Source organism: Myotis yumanensis, unplaced genomic scaffold (genome assembly GCF_028538775.1).
Source record: "Myotis yumanensis isolate MYYU_CA2020_CCGP unplaced genomic scaffold, mMyoYum1.0.hap1 SCAF_3, whole genome shotgun sequence".
NCBI lineage: Eukaryota > Metazoa > Chordata > Mammalia > Chiroptera > Vespertilionidae > Myotis > Myotis yumanensis.
Window position 1 is genome coordinate 30,644,773 of NW_027223754.1, and position 17,954 is coordinate 30,662,726.

The window sequence follows — 17,954 nt, forward strand, 5'->3', positions numbered from 1 at the left end:
GCCCATCCAGCAGAGGAAAAGGCCCTTTGGGAATCTCCACTAAGCCTTCTCCCTTGTCAGTATAAGGTTTCCTCGCAGACATCAAATACTCCCAACAATAAAGCATCTCGGCTTACAATCATTCATAAAAACAGTATCCCCATCTCTATGAATGCCTACGCATCGAATTTCAAATAACAGATAAGCTCTCCTTATAACCTTCCCTCACAGAGTGAATGACTGCTAGATTTCCCCCCAAGAAACCTACAATGAGAGACTGGACAGAAACCCTCTGTGGATCCACCTTACATAACAGGTTCTGCGAGAGCCGCTTCCGTACACCGTTAGCCCGGAGCTCAGGATCCCACTCTGTTCTCCGATAAGGAACCAGAGGCCACGAGCGCGGTGACGAAGGGAAGCCAGAGAGCACCAGAGTTCAGCACAGATCTAACTGCGGCCGCATCGGCCTGTAATTCTGAAGTAAATGCCCAGCTGGGTTTCTGGATCTAAAGCACTACCCCGAGATGAAGACAAATCGCATGTTAAAACAAGATGAGAGAGACAAGTCGCCAGGGAGCATCCCTGAAAGGCTGTATGTAGCGCAGGGACAAAACCTTAGGCCACTCGGCGGAGACACACCGCCCAGCGTCCTCCCCAAGACATGGGCCAGCCAGCGTGTCTCTGATCGAAACATCGAATGTTGGAGTGAAGCCCGCCTAATTCCTGGGAGAAAAGGAACGCCTTGAGGAGTGAGGCTGGACGAGGACTGGGACCCATTTTACTAGCGCCCGGCTTTGCCTCATCCGCTTCCAGGGGCTCGGACGCGCGGACCCAGGCCTGGCGGCGGGTCGCCCTCGGAGCCCTAACAGCAGATCCAGCGGAGGCAAGCGCCAAGCAACCAGGTCGCCCCGTAACAGGCAGCTGTCGAAAATGTGTCGCCTGCACCCCAAGCTGCTGGAACCATTTTCTCTCACTGCACAGAGGGCCAACTTCGGAGCTCGGTACGCGGCTCCTCCCCGTCCTGGGGCCGCGTTCACACCCTGGGGCGCCCCTCGCCGGCCCCCGGGGTCCCCGCGCCCCACCGCTCACCTCCAGGCGCAGGGAGGCCCCGCAGCCTCGCAGAAACTCGCGGATGTTGCTCAGACACTCGCTCTCGCTGCGCGGCTCCGGGTAGACCTGCAACACAGAGCACAGCCGCTCAGCACAGACGCGCAGCTCCGCGGGGGGCCGCGCCCGCGCCCGCGCCCCCGGGCCAACCCGCGGCGGCCCGGCGGGAGGATCCGGGAGGGAGAACCCCGCGGCCCAGAGCGCCCCCGGCCGCCCCCGCCGCTCGCCTGGCCAGGCGCTGCCTCTCCTCACCCTCTTTCCTTCCTCCGGGCTGCACCAATCTCAGGCCCCTTCCCTCACCAGGAACTGGACCCGGCGCCGGAAGTGACGTGTTCAGACCGCGCCCCGGGCGGCCCCCCGCGCGCCCTCTTCCGGTCCTCACTTCGGCCGCCCACCTGGCCCCACGCGAGGCCTCCTCTTCTCGCTATCTGGTCCTCATCCTCGGACTCGGCCCACCTGGCCCGGCCCAGGCGCAGCCTCTTCCTCCTCCCGGCACCTGGTCCTCATCCTCCGACTCGGCCCACCTGACCTGGCCCACGCGCGTCCTCCTCCCGGCACCTGGTCCTCATCCTCCGACTCGGCCCACCTGGCCCGGCCCACGCGCGTCCTCCTCCCGGCACCTGGTGCGCATCCTCGGACTCGGCCCACCTGGCCCGGCCCACGCGCGCCCTCCTCCCGGCACCTGGTCCTCGGACTCGGCCCACCTGGCCCGGCCCACGCGCGCCCTCCTCCTCCCAGCACCTGGTGCTCCACGTCAGACACGACCCCCTTGGACAGGCTGCCCCGTCCAGAGGAACGCGGGTGAGCTCGGCCTCGGTGGCTTGAGCAACCCCAAAGGGGCTGTGAAGAACGCAGTGTTTCTTCAGTTCTTCCCCACCTTGGGCTCGGGGGAGGGTGGAGTTAGCATTTTAATACGACGGTTTAAAGTAATTAGCAACATAAATTATGCATGTTGGAATTACAGTGCAACGTTTCTTTTCCCAAATACAGACCATGTGCTTCACGAATGATTAACGAAAATAGCCGATTACAAGTCAGCGAGTAAGTCAGCTGGAGAGAAACTGTGGCCAGTGCAGCCTCCACCACAGGTGAAGCGGAGGAGGGCTCCGCAGACTGCCTGGTGCTTGGTCCCAGGCAGAACTGTGAGGGCCACGGCTCACACACGTAAATAATCATGGACAGCCTCCCAGGGCCAGAGACATGAGGGAAACCAGGAACAGTACCAGTTACACAGAAAATCGAGGGGAAAGCCGGAGACATCAGAAGCGCTTTTTGTTGTGTTGTTCTGAACTGTATATGAAGACTTTAAGTTTTGGCAGTTACACCAAGTCATCATCCAGATTTCTAGCATTTTTGAGGACATTCAAGGCCTTTTTGTACTGTCCTCTAGGGGGAAATTAGGACATTACATCAGGTAGAGACTGTGGTTTCATTTCAAAGTGCTCAGGTCTTTTACAATTAGAAATCAAAACAAAATCAGCATGTAGAGAGGGAGGAAATGTGACTTTTCTTCCCCCATAATTTAAAAATTCTTCAAAGAAAGTGCCAACATATTTCCCTCCCAATTTGAACAGATTTGTTTTGTTTTTGTAGACGGCAGAGAAGAACATCAAAACCAAAGTTCCCTCCTAGTTCTTTTTGCTCCTTCCTAAAAAAATTTTGAAAATCTATGTTCCAAATGTGTAGTTAACATCTAAAATCTTCATAATGTTAAATAGTTGCAAAGTATTAACTTCTGACATCCTGATAACATTTTAAAACTAAACTGTTAGACATTCTTTATATACATACTAGAGGCCTGGTGCACGAGATTCCATGCACTGGAGGAGGTGGGGGAGGTCCCTCAGCCTGGCCTGTGCCCTCTCATAGTCTGGGACCCCTTAGGGCAGCCGTGGGCAAACTACAGCCCGTTTGAAATGAATAAAACTAAAAAAAAAAAAGACCGTACCCATTTTATGTAATGATGTTTACTTTGAATTTATATTAGTTCACACAAACACTCCATCCATGCTTTTGTTCCGGCCCTCCGGTCCAGTTTAAGAACCCATTGTGGCCCTCGAGTCAAAAAGTTTGCCTAACCCTTCCTTAGGGGATGTCAGACATCCCTCTCGAAGTCCAGGGCTCTCGCAGTTCAGGACCCCTGGCTCCTTACCGCCTGCCTGCAGCGCAAGCAGGAGAGGCTCCCGCCACTACCACTGCACTTGCCAGCCATGAGCCTGGCTTCTGGCTAAGCGGCACTCCCCCTGTGGGAGTGCATTGACCACCAGGGGGCAGCTCCTGTGTTGAGTGTCTGCCCCCTGGTGGTCAGTGGGCATCATTGCGACCGGTCATTCTGCCATTCAGTCTATTTGCATATTAGGCTTTTATTATATAGGATGACTACATACAAGATATAATACCCATCCTCCATCTAGAAAAAATTTATGAACATGCTCTTTAAAAGTCAGAAATTTCACATTAATTTCTTTCTCCTTTGATTCATTTCCTTCCCATTTTATTCACAAAATTGTATTCTAAAATTATATTTGTGTTTGAAAATGTTACTGATCACACAGTTTTTGCAAGAGACCCATACAAATACAGTTGGTCCTTATTCACTGATTCTATTTGCAAATCTGTCTACTAGATAAAATGTATGCGTAACCCCAAAATCAGTACTTGCCACACTTTCTCAGACATTATGGACATGTACATAGAAGTGAAAAATTTGAATTGCCTTATGCACACATCTCCAGCTAAACCTGAACCAAGACCATGCTTTGCACCATCTTGTTTTAGCTCATAATATATGCAAATGTCCTTTCACAATCTACTAGTGTCACATTTTTGCTGAGTTCACTGTTTTAAATGGCCCCCAAGAATAATCGTATTAAAGCACTGCCTAGGGTTCCCGAGCACAAGAAGTCTGTAATGTGTCTTACAGAGAAAATATGTGTTAGATAAGCTTCATTCAGGCCTGAGTTATAGTACTATTGGCCATGAATTCAATGTTAATGAATCAACAAAACAATATATCCATAAAAAGAGGAGATTTGCAGATCTGTACATGAGGCTGTTCCAGAAAGTGCTAAAAACAAGTGTGTGATCCAGCGATGGAAAAGCAGTTAAATTTGTGGATTCGTGAGATGATAACCAATAAAAAGAGTGTAGTGGACAGCTTTGTTATGAGGCTAAAGGCCAAAGAAATTTACAGTCATGTTACCCAGGGTGAAGAAAATGTCAAACCTTTCTCAGCTCGTAGGTTTCAAAAGGTGATAGATACCACATGAAAAAATGTTAAATTTGCAGGGAAAGCAGGTCCTACAGATCAGGAGGCTGCAGAAGAATTTTTAAAAATATCTGCTAAGCATTATACATGAAAAGGGTGATATGGAAGAGCAGGTTTCAATGCTGATGGGACAGGCTTGTTCTACAAGAATGTTGGCAAATGAACCTATGCAATGCAAATGGCTTCCAAACCCCCTGACTTTAAATCATGCGAAGACCATGCAACCTTGCTATTGCGTGCCAATGTCAAGAGTGACTTTAAGTGCAAACCAATAATGGTACACAGAGCACAAAACCCAATAGCACTTAGAGGAGAAAATGCCAGTCCATTGGAAGTGGAACAAAAAAGCATGGATGGAGTCCGAAATATTCTGGGATTGGTTCCACAACTGCTTCATCCCAGAAGCCGAATGCTAGCTCCATGGCAAAAACCTTGCCTTCAAGGTTTTGTTAATTTTGGATAATGTTCCAGTCCATTGTCATTGAAAAACTCAAAAATGCCCACCCTGACACAGAAGTTCTCTTCATGTCCCCCAAATACTGCATCTCTCATCCAACCTCTCACTCAGCACAAAAATAGCGTTTAGCATTTGTTTTATAGCAAGGAATTATAGATGCAGTTCACACCCAGAGAAGAGTGGAAACACCAAGCTCCTTCCCTGGAAACTACTCAACATCTCAGCGTCATGCCGCCATAGCTGTGAACTGTGTGAGCGTTTGTACTTTATTCTGATTTATTTTATGCATCCATTAGCAAGATGTGTCCTAAGGTAATGGCTTCTTCACTTGATGCACTACAGCTGACGAAAGGTTTCACAGGAATGCTCTACTTTCCCATAGCAGAGGAAACCTGTATGTTGAAATGAAAGGAGTTTTATGGTGTAACTTGATTCTTTGAAGCCTTCTGAGTTACACAGCCAAAGTCCAGATATAATCTATCATAAATAAATTTTAAAATCATCAGTTAACAGTTTGATTAGAGTCCCCTGCAATTCTGTGAAAGCTAAGAAGTAGAAATCCCTGAGCTGCAATACCAAGCATTAGTTATTCACTTCTAATAAACTCTAGGCTTTTCCATCAAGAACTCTAATCAGGCAGAGGCAGTCCCAAAATTACTGTAATTTTCCTTTCAAATATGGCTTTTGTACCTAATATTTTATAAAGGGTATGTCTGATGTTAAGAATTTGTTACCAAACTAAATTCTGAAGCAATATTAAGGTCAGACTTCAGCGACCTCCACAGCTGTTCAGTTTTCTCTACTCTTCTCTGCTACCCACACCACACCAAGACCAACCAGCTCCACCCTCAGTCCACACAAAGCGCCATCTAAGGCAGCTGCCTTCTCTCTGACTTTGAAAGTGTTTAGAAAGTCTTAAGTGTAGAGAGAGAAAGTGCATGAGAAAAGAGAATAGGCAGTTCTCCGTGGTAACAAGTTCAGTGTTACCACAACTCAGATCAAGAGTATAGAAAACTCAGACAGCTTATACTGTCTGGGAAACACTTAACTCTCCAGGAGCCTAGTTCTCACAGATTCTGATTGAGTAGGTCTGAAATACACCCCAGAAGTCGTGTGTGTGTGTGTGTGTGTGTGTGTGTGTGTGTGTGTTTGAAATTCCCCATCTGGCTGATTTGCTGAACACATGCATCAATATCACCTGGACTAACAGATTATTAGGACCTGCCACAGAGTTTAAACTCTAAGTTTGGGGTGAAACCTAAGAATTTGGATTTCTGACTAAGTCCCAAAGATGCTGATGGTACCGGGACCATATTTAGGGAACTAGTAGTATAAGTAGGCAGCTATTCAAGAAATGTTCTGTTTATTCTCCCATTGGAAAAACAAGTTCCCAACTACAGAACAAAGGTCTCCCCAGGTCTCTGCCACCAACAACAGCCTCATCGCTCCAACTACAAAGAATTGCCTCCTCTGAATACCTGTGGTTCTGTCTGCAGCCCCCACCATGTAGCTGGACCTACTGGTGAATGTCTTACCTTACCCTGTTAGACATAAACTCCCAGAGTGCAGGGGCCCACAGCATGTCCTGTTAAATAGTCAGCAAATATGACTAAACTAGAGGTCCAATGCACGAAATTCATGCAAGAGTGGGCCTTCCTTCCCCTGGCTGCCGGCACCAGCTTCTCTCTGGCACCCGGGACCCCAGCTTCCCTCGCAGCCCCAGCTTCGTCCAGAAGGATGTCCGGTCTAATTAGCATATTATGCTTTTATTATTATAGATGACCTACCCACTTAGGCCACTGAATTCACTAATCACAGAGAAGTGAGAGAACCTTAGTGTAAAAAGGTTCTACATTCAAGGCAGATTTGTTTTTTTACAGATGACCTGCCCAAAATTATGCAGCTTGATCCATCACCAACCTGCTCTGTGCTCCAGAATGCTGACCTGTGAGGACTGCAGCATCAGAATCCCTCCCCAGTGCGTTGGTTACTGGTGGAATTCAGCCAATCGATGGCCCTAGCAGGAACCAGGCCGGCAGCCACCCTGCTGAGCAGCAGTGATGTACTGGAGCTTCTCACAAGCGCTTCCCACCCCAACTCTGCGTTCAGTAACAGCACCTTGGGGACTTGGAATCAGGCATGATGGAAGTGTTCACACCACAGGAATCAGCAAACACTACAAATCAGGGATCCTCACCACAGAGCCCATTGTTAAGCCTTTACCAACACACCACTGGCTGTATTCCTTGACTGAAGACCACAGCTCCTGTCAGGAGCTTTCTGTGGCTAGAGCTCTCACTGGCTCCAGGAACCTGCTTCCCCCACTTTTCCCTTCAGGCCTAGAGGAAGCAGTGGCTTCACAGGATACTTTCACATCATTGCAGGTTGTCCTTATCCCTGCCCACACTTCGTAAATAGCCTCTTCATTAAACTCTCCCAACCACCTCTGTTTAGCATGCTGTTTTCTGCTGGGACCCAAACCTAGTTAGTTTCCTGGTGGTACAGTTAAAAATAGAACCCAGTGTCCCAGGAGAAGATGGCATATAATTTAGAAAAAGGATTAAATCAATTATAGTACCTCCACAAAACAAAACACCACCCACCACACAGTCTTTTAAGAAGAGGCAGTTTTATATATTGACTAGAGGCCTAGTGCACAAATTCGTGCATGGGTGAGGTCCGGCTGACCTGCCCCAATGGGGGCCCATTGCGCCAGGCTGGCCAGGGGAAGGGGCAGCGGGTGGTTGGCCAGCCAGCCCCGCCCCTTATTGGGGTGAGGTGGGGGGGCCAATCAGGGCCCGGATCAGGCTGGTTGGCTGTCCCAGTGCACCTCATAGCCACCAGTCGTTCTGGTCATTCTGCCCTTCCAGTCACTGGGCTTTTATAAATATAGATATGTTACAGTAAGTAGGGGAAAGGAACACAGGGAACAATACATATAACATGCTACCTTTTGTGTACAAAAAGAAAAGAAAAGGCAAGAAGAAAATGGATGTGGGTGTTCATAAATGCATGGAATATCTCTGGAAGCACATGTCAGATACTTTTCATGGGTTGCTTGCCTCCAGGGAAAGGAAATGGGGCCGAGAGGACAGGGGAAGAAGGAAATTTGATCTGTAAGTTTTTGTACTCCTTCAATTTTGTACCACATGCAAGTATGATTAATACATTTTTTTTGAAGAAGCAGCATCCCTCGCTAGTCTTGCTCACTGGCTAGAGCATTGGCCTTAGCACTGAAGGTTATTGGGTTCAACTCCCAGTCAAGGGGCACAAACCTGGGTTGCGGGTTGGATTCCGACCCCAGGGGGTGCGGGAGAAAATCAATTGATGTGTCTCTCTCACATCGGTGTTTCTCTCTCTCTTCCTCGCTCCCCTTCACTCACTCCCTTTCACTCTCTAAGAATCAATGGAAAAGGTATCCTTGGGTGAGGTTTAACACAAAAAAGAAGAACTCCAATCAAATGTTCTCCTCAGCCCAAGGTGCCTTCCCAGTCCTTAGCAAGTGGGCCATCGGTGTATTGGGGTCTTTGTAGGGCCAGTCTCCACCACTCCAGGCCAAGATGCAATGCTCTATTTAAAACCCTGAGCTCATCTTCTAAAAGTCTAATTAGCACTTATTGATTCATCTAATTTTTAATTACCTGGCAGCCACTGCTTTATTTTAATTAGACTGCAGCTCTCTGCGGGTCAGGGATTGAGCGCTTCCATAGTACTCTGTGCTCACTCACAGTTAGTAATGTTCAATGGAGTAAAAATGGAGGTCGATAGTGCTCCCTTGGCAGTCTACTGTGCAGTCCTTCCTCTAAATCTAATGGGAAACAAATTAAGCATCCAGCAGAAATTTCAAGGATTTGGTTGCTAAGTATCTCCCCAAAATGCATAGCCTAGGATTAAAAGTAGTTTACTGAAAGAAACTTAGGCCCTTAATAGAATATGTTTTTCTTTTGCTTTCTTTCTTCAACTTATCCCAAAGCCCAAATCTTGCATGGATGCTGCAATCATCTGGGGAAAAATAAAATGTCAGCATGGAACTAGCCAAATTATAAAGGGCAATAAGAAATACGAATGTACAAAATCTCCAGTTCCCAAACTAAATTCAGATATCCAAGACATGTGAAATGTCAAGGAAAGGCCCAGCTTAAATTAACTCATGTGTCCCCTGAGGTTTGCTTCCCACATTTTAAGTCCTTCAGAAATGGTCGCAACCATCCAAATTCATACCATCACCAAAAATGGATTTTTTCTTTAAATGTAAGCATAAAACATGCATCAGACAACCTAGAACAAACTTCTCCACTGAGGTTACATTTTGTTCCCCCAATAACGTTAGGTCAAAACAGGCGGGTGTGTATTAATCAAGTGAGAGGTCTCCTGCTAAACCTTGCCCTGTCTGGCTGTGCTCAGTACACCAGGGGAACAGAAGTTCAGGGGATGGGCCGCTGTCAATGTCTCAGAACATTCCTTAAGCAGAGCCATGTCTTATGCTTTGAAGGATCTTGACACAAGAAAACAGAAGAGTACAAATTCATAGGGCAATTCAAATTGGGCCCTGTGGTCAGAGATTGTTCTTACCTGAAGTTGTCACCTGTTCAGAAGGAATAATCACCTTTTTTTCTCTCTCATTCTCATGCTTGTGACCTATTTAAAATAGCCCATTTATTATGGCACAGCATTTTGTGACTCTGAGCTACTGTTTACTTTCTCCTTAAGCTCAATGTCGATGTTGTTTCTGATCCTTTGACCTACATTTCCTCTCCTGCTGAACACATGTCAGAATGGTTGGTGGTATCTTCCTGTTCTCCATCAGTGGGAAAGCCTATGGAGAAGGCTTGTGGTCTAGTGGGAAGGTGCTAAAAAATATCTAAAGCGGGAATTGCTGTGTATTCTTTTTTTTAAAAGAATATATTTTATTGATTTTTTTTACAGAGAGGAAGGGAGAGGGATAGAGAGTTAGAAACATCACTGAGAGAGAAGCATCGATCAGCTGCCTCCTGCACACCCCCTATTGGGGATGTGTCCACAACCAAGGTATATGCCCTTGACCGGAATCGAACCTGGGACCCTTCAGTCCACAGGCCAATGCTCTATCCACTGAGACAACCCAGCTAGGGCTGCTGTGTATTCTTATAGCATCAGTGTGGCAATAGGGCCTAGAACCTTCTAGGAGGGGAGGAACACCTGCAGTCAGCTCTCTGAATGGGACGCTGGTAATGGTTGGGTCTCACAACCTAAGGGGCCTACCTATGACCAAGACACCTCAGGTTAAAATGTCAACTCCTATCCTACAGCCACTGAGGGTATTCCACTGTTTAAACCTATGTTCTCCAGTGTCTCAGAGGGTTTTGTGCCTGCCCTGCCAGTAGTCCCCATTTGTTTCACCCTAGCTCTTCATGCTTGCTTCTGAACCCCCCTCCTCACGCCCTCCACACACACAACGAAACTGCAGGGCCAAAGTGGGAGCTATAGAGCAGCGCACTGCCTTGTGTATGACCCTCCTGCCTAAAGGATCTTTTGTTTTTAAACTGCCTGAGAAGCTGCATTTAAGGCAAGTTAAAGCCTCAGAGCCAGAAGATTGAACATTGACCACCTAAGAAAAAATTCTATTTTAATCCATATGGTAGCCTGTGAAAGAAGGCTGGCTGACTTTGGAGAGAGACTGGGAAGTAAAAGGGAGCCTTCGTTTGAGGAAGAAACCTGAATAAGGGGTAGAAAACAGCTGAGGGCATTTGCTGGCAAGCATGCCTCTATAAATAGCAGCTGAGACCCTCCCTAGAGGGAAAGGCAAGGGGAAGAAGGCCACCATAGCTTGGAATACTCACTCTGTAAAAGCCACTTGCATGAACTCAGCAGCCAGTTGAGACTTTCATTATAACCTTGAGTAATAAAAAGGCTATACAAAGATCATTCTCTCAACACTCTTAAATATCAGCAGAGTGTGGGCTGAAATAAATAGGGCTGTAGCTGTGAAGAAGATGTGTCGCTGTCCATATTTGGGAAATATGTTTTCAAAAATCACTTAGAAAAACTGACGTTCATCAGTTAAAATAAGGCTGACAATGTATACTCAGGAATTACATTTCTTCCATATTACTGTAATGGAATATCTCACTTCATATTTATAATTTACCTATCACATCACTCCTGAGCTCAAAATCCTCAAAAGCGCCTCATTTCACTCATCAAAAGCCAAGGTCCTTTAAGAGAATGAAAAGACAAGCCATAGACTGGGAGAAGGTATCTACAAAACACACATCCAATCAAGCACTTGTACCCAAAGCATACAAAGAACTCCTAAAAGTCAACAATAAAAAAACAAAACAAAACAAAAAACAAAAAACTACACAACCCAACTAAAAAATGGGCAAAAGACCTGAACAAACACCTCACCAAAGAAGATATACAGATGAGAACTAAGCATATGAAAATGTGCTCCACATTATATGTTACTAGAGGCCCGATGCACGAATTCTTGCATGAATTCGTGCAAGAGTGGGCCTTCCTTCCCCCTGCTGCCGGCACCATCTTCCCTCTGGCACCCAGGACCAGGGCTTCCCCTGCAGCCCTGGCTTCGTCCGGAAGGACGTCCCGAAGGATGTCCAGTCTAATTAGCATATTACACTTTTATAATTATAGATTAGGGAAATGCAATTAAAATAAGGGGTTACCCTACGCACCAGTAGACACCAATCCAACACTGACAATACCAAATGCTGGTGAGGATGTGGACCAATAGGAACTCTCTCATTCATTGTTGATGGGAATGCAAAATGGTACAGCCACTCTGGAAGACTGTTTCTCACAAAATTAAACATCCTCTCACCATATGATCAAGCAATCACATTCCTTGAATAAATGTGCTTTACCCAAATGAGTTGAAAACTTATGTCCATGCAAAAGCCTGCACACAAATGTTTATAGCAGCTTTATTCATAACTGCCAAAACCTGGAAGTAATCAAGCTGTCCTCTGTAGGTCAACGGATAAACAAACTATGGTACATCCAGACAACAGAAGACCATTCAGCGCTAAAAAGAAATGAGCTATTAAGCCACAAAAAGACACAGAGGCACCTTAAATGCATATTACTAAATGAAAAAGCCAACCTGAAAGTGCTACATGCTACATGATTCCAATTAAATGACATTCTGGAAAAGACAAAACTACGGAGACAGTAAAAAAGATCAGTGGCTTCCAGGAACTTGGGGGGAGTGTGGAATGAACAGGCAGAGCACAGAGGATTTGGGGGGCAGTGAACCTATCCTGTATGATACTGTATGGTTAATCCATGTCATTATTGAGTTGTCCAAATGCTCAGAACGTACAACACAATGTACACTATGGACTTTAGTTAGTAATATGTCAATATTGGTTTATCAGTTATAACAAGTGTACCACACTTGCAAGATATTGATAATAGGGTAAAGTTGGGAAAAGGGAAATATGGGAATTCTCTGTATGTTCTGCTCGATTTTTCTGAAAACCTAAAACTGCTCTGAACAATAAAGTCTATTTTTTATGTCAAAGTCCTTATGATGGCTGAGCAGTCCCTGCACAAGCTGTTCCCTTGTTCCCTCTGTGACCTCATCGCTCAACTACTACCTATCGCCCAACTCACACTGGCCTCTGCTGTCCCAGACTTGCCAGCTAGCTCCTACCTCAGGACCTTTGCACAGGCACTTCCTCTGCCTGAAATCCTCCTCTCCCAGTCACGTCACACCTTCCCTCATATTCAGCAAGTCTTTGTTCAAATGTCACTTCTGTTGTAAAACTGCAACACTGCCCTAATTACTGGCCCTCCCCATCCTCCTCACTCTCCGTTTCTCTCGATAACACCGAACACTCATACTATGTCATCTACTTGTGTACTATGTATGTTTACAGAGCATCTCCCTGAGCTATGAAATATATGCTCCATATGCATAGTATTTGGCCTATTGGATGAGTGCTATATCTCACACCTGGCATAAACTAGCACTTATTATTTGTTCAGCGAATTAATGAATTAAGGACCTATACCTACGACACTAATTAATAACCATAAATTACTTGATCATAGTTAGTGAAAGTGAAGTTGATTGATATTGACATAGCACCTAGAACCAAAAGGTATATAACTCGTTTAATATGAGAATTGAATATTTGAGACAGGGACTATAATCCGCAAAAAACTTGGAAATGTAATCACCACAGGCAAAATGATACAGAGAAAAGTTGCTCTTGGGTTTTACCGTAAACCCTCAATCCCTTTCTGTCGTGACTGACAGATGCATCTTATTACCACAGGCTCTGCCCGAGGTCGGCCGCCCAGCTGCTGTCCAGCTCTCCCCAGGACTGCCCACATTTAGTGTCCAGGGCTCCGTTTTCTCTGTGTGTCTATCAGGGCATCGGTTAGCCAGTGCTGCGGCGAGCCAGCACTCTGGTTTCAGTTCTCATCTCTCTATCGCTCAGGAAAATCGCTGGCTCCAAGTTGGGTTCCCCCTAACCAGCTGCTCTGCTCCCTCAGGCCTCCTCAGGCTCCTGTCGGCCGGGCGACACTTTATGCAGCCGTCCACAGACCTGCATGTTTAATAAGGTTTCCTTATATTAGTTTCCTAAGTTTCACAAAGGGGCTGAAACAAGCTGATGAAGACCTCATGTGATGCTGACCTTTCAGAGATGAGAGCCAGGCAGAGACATAGAACAAGGAGGAGAAAGCGGGAACAACAACAACAACAAAAAAAAGAAGAAGAAGAAGAAATATAAAAAATAAAAATAAAAACAAGGAGAGGGAAGGAAATGAATAAGGGCAACTGCCAAGACTGCAGTTACGTTATTGTCTTTGTTATTGCACATTGTCATCTATTTCGTCTCATGATAGACTCAGGGAGAGTATACAGCCCTTAGCAACTTCCTTACTTTCCTCCAGGCTGTTTTTTCTCTGTTCAGACTGAGCAAATTCCAGCGATGGGTCCTCAAGTTCACCAGTTCTATCCTTTGTCATCTCCACTCTACTTTTGAGCCCATCCACTGAGTTTTTTTTATTTTTTGTTTTTTATCCTTCCCCGAGGATATGTTTTTATTGATTTTAGAGAGAGAAGAAGGGAAAGACAGAAAAATCAATGTGAGAGACAAACATCTATCAGTTGCCTCCCGTACATGCCTGGCCCAGGATCAAAATTGCAACCTTTTGGTGTCTGGGATGATGCTCCAACCAACTGAGCCACCAGGCCAGGGCTCATACACTGAGTTTTACTTCCATTACCCTATTTTTCTGTTCTATAATTTCTATTTGTTTCTTTTGTATAAGTCCTATTTCTTTACTGAGATGTCCTACTTTTTTCATTTGTTTTGAGAGAATTTGTAATTGCTTTTTGAAGCTTCCTTAAAAACTCTTGTCAGGTCATTCCAACCATTCATTGGAAGGAGAAATGGTCACTAAAGATCACCTCAGCAATGACATCTAGAAAAGCAATCATCTAGAAAAGGAGCTTCCTGTGACCGGGCTTGGGGTGGGGGAGGTTGTCAAAAACTGTCACTGTTTCCTCCATATTCAGTAACAAAATGAATTCTTCGTTGGTTACTGGATCGAAAAGCATAAATTGGAATGAAGTCAAGGAGCTTATCCTTGGTGTTGGTGGAAGGCTGGTGTGAGCCACACAGACTCCTCCAGACTTTCAGAGAACAAGGAGTCCCCAGCTTAAGGGCCACAGACCCACCACCCCTTAGAAGCAGTATTGGAATGTATCCTACAGCTCAGCTAAACTCCATCTTTAAAGAACAGCAGCTGCCTGGTTATGTTTTGATACGGCATTCCAGACTCTTCCCAGAGGCAACTCCCTGGCCCCACAACCCAACATGTGTGATTTACTTTTCCCTTAAGAGCACTCTTGATAAAAGAACCCTTATCTAGAAGTTTCTCCATATCTCTGGGTAGCTTTTAGTGACTTGCTGACTTATTTAGCCACAGTTCTCCCAACCCTAATTTCAATATTTCAAAGATCTGCCCTTAAGTGCCTTACTTAAGTAACCCATCCATCAAATCTCATACAAGCTCCTGAATTGATATCTTAATGGAGATTGTGTTTCTCCTCTGTTTTGTATAAGAATTTTCTAGATGCACAGAAACACGTGAGGAATCCCATTTTTTCATGCGTATCTGAGTGCCCCTTCCAACCAAAGGCAGGATTTCGTTCCAAACTCTTTACCTCCACGTGTAATGCTCCAAAAGTCCACAGGGCGGCAGCATGGGGTCTGCTCTGCCTTAAACTAAAAGGCACTAGTTAGGAAACTTCTCAAGCATGAAGGGGTAACCCAGGTAGGCAAGCTGCCAGGGCTCACCTGTGGGAAAGCCCCCAGCTGATCACACCTCAGCCTCCTGGCTTCTTAAAGGGCCATGCATGCAATCTGGCTGGTGCAGGTTATGGTACTGCTGGGCTGATGAGTTCAGTGGGCTGATGGTTCTCAGATGTGGTCCCCTGAGCCAGCAGCCTCAGCATAACCTGAGACTTGTTAGAAATGCAAATTCTCAACCCCCACCCAGACCTACTGAATCGGGAACTCGGGAGTGTGGCCCAGCAGTTCGGCTTTTTCACCAGCCACCAGATGACTCTGACACACACATAAATGTAAGACCCACACAATCACCTAAAACCAAAGGTATAAAGTGAAGGAAAGCCCGCCATTGCTTGAAAACAATTTGAAATGCATATGCTACTAATTCTGATGTCAGTAATAGGACTAACATTTTTATATATCACGGACAAAAATTAATGTTGGCAGCTATGCCACTTCCAGCTATAAGACAAGGAAAACCAAACCAACCTAGAAACTTTCAGTCTCAGTGAGTGTGTCTCAGACTTCCTTCCCTCAACCACCCTACCCCTGTTCCCAATAACACCACCTCCGCTCTCCTCTCAAAAAAAAAGCATTAAGGAGAAAAAAACAGCCAGTGGGCTTACTTCTCCTACACACGGAGATAGACCTGAATAGTGCATTTTTATTGCTTTGCATTGGAAAAATAATACCCAAAGCTAAACACTGCTTACATTTGTTGTGGTTATTTAGGAACAATATTTCTAATAAACACCACTTGATTTGTTTTTACTTCCCTTAATTTATTATGACATGTAACAAATCGTTAGCATTTTCTAAATGAGAAAGAAAGCAAATCCCAGAAGAGGCACATGTATATTCATAAAATTATGATACAAATAGTCCTTGATGTGAACATGAACTTTCTGAAAAATATACATTTATATCCTGATAATGCTTTATCCTACATCAGATGTAGAGTTTCAAATGTCAAGTGAAAAATACAGATATAGCAAAGAGCAGTTAGTTTTCAGCAGTCTCACCAACTTTACCTCAAAAGCTGTTTATTGTAAAAATAAATCAAAGAAGGAAGATTAAACACCTGACGTTAATACATTGAAGACAAGATGGAAATCTCAGAAATGCTCAGAGTGACAACTGTTTAGCCTCCACACAGCACTCATTGAATTTAGATGAACATGTTAAAACATATAGGAAATGAAAGAAAAAACACCATAGATGTATTTCCCCTGACGCTATTAAAGGAATATTGTTGAGTTCTAGAGTCTCCCTTATCCAAGGAAAAAACAGCTAAAGATCAACTTCCTCTTAACAAAATTTTCGAGAGTTGATAAGCATCATATATCCTGCTCAGTCCTCTGCAAAATCACTATAAATTCATACCCTCACATTCAATGGGCTCTCAATGGGCTCCCAGCCGTCCAACCATTCTCATTGAATCAACCCACTCACACCCCATACTCTATTTCCAACATTTTCTACTCCCCTCAAACCTGTGCTCAAAGCTCCCCCAGTTTTAACAAACCTCCCTCCCAACCCCTCTCTCCATCCCGAACCTACATTCACCCTAACTGGGTGCTCACCCCATTACTATACACAGGCACCCTTGCTAAGGTCACCAGTGACTGGGGAGACCACTCAGCCAGGCTTTCCCAGGACAGTCCAGTGCATTCCTGTTGTCCCAGAACAATTAATAATAGTGGCCTTTTCCCCTCCAAGCACAGTGCCAAAGCTATTTTTAGTTTTTTGAAGCATACTGTCTTGGCCATCCCTCTTCCACTGGTCACCATCCTCTCTTCTGACTTAACCACCCTTTGACCACCGTCCTTAGCCTCTTCAGGTTCATCAGCACTTGCCTGGCCATCAATTTCCAAGCTCCTTGAGGCCTTCTCATGTTCTCACTCCATAATTTCCCCGTAAGAAATCTCACCACTCCTACACTTCAGTTCACATCTCTGTAGTGGGACTCCCAAATTCATATTCCAGGTAGGTGTCTTCTCTGAGCACCAATCCAACATACTCTGCACTAAATCCATTCATGGTCTTCTTGTACCAAACCTAGGCCCCACCCTGCCTGGCCCATACCTGTCTCTATAGGAGCCCTTGCAGCTTAATTAATTACAGCCTACTCACATCAGAGCTCAGCTCACGTACCACTTCCAGAGGAGAGCCTTCCCTAAAGCATCCCCCATCCCCATGTGCCAAGTGTAAGCCAGGTTCCTCTGCTACACACTTTTAGAAATCTGTTCCTTGCCTTCAGAGCACATTTCTCAATTTGTAAAACAATAAGTTCATATAATTATTTTAATGCTATTCCCGCCCCCACCTAAAAGAGTATTCAAGTTTATTTTTGGTAATCATTACACCTCCAGTGTCTAGCACAATTTTTAAAACATAGTAGATACCCAATAAAAATGTGATGAGAAAATAAATAAGTGAGCTCTCTGGTAATAAATCTAAGTACAGGCAGTCCTTGGGTTATTGCTGAGTAGTACTCCATGGATATATCATACTTTCTTTATCCTTTTTCCAGTTGAAAAACATCTGGGCTGTGTCCAGTTTGTAACTATTAAGACAGGGTTGCTATGAACATTTGTGTACAAGACTTGGTATGGGCATGTCATTTCCATTTTCTTGGGTAAATACATAGAAATAGAATGGCTAAATCATTTAGCAAATGCATGTTTAATATTTAAGAAACTGAAAAACTGGTTTCTAAAGCAGTTGTATGATGTTACATTCCCATGAGCAGTTCCTTCACATCCTCACCAACACGTGGTATAATCAGTCTTTTACATTTAGCCATTCTAATGGGTATAGACTGGTAGCTCAC

The 17,954-nt window shown here is 45.1% G+C and overlaps 1 protein-coding gene across 6 annotated transcripts in view; it reads right to left on the bottom strand.

Annotated features, from left to right (window-relative positions):
• The window catches only part of ARHGEF7 (Rho guanine nucleotide exchange factor 7), a 133,768-nt gene that overhangs the window by 105,282 nt on the left and 10,532 nt on the right, over positions 1-17,954 (bottom strand). For all 6 annotated transcript variants that reach the window (XM_070408581.1, XM_070408582.1, XM_070408583.1 and 3 more), the window contains exon 2: positions 1,069-1,155. In XM_070408581.1, coding sequence (XP_070264682.1) covers positions 1,069-1,155 — 87 coding nt within the window. The remainder of the gene's footprint in view (positions 1-1,068; positions 1,156-17,954) is intronic.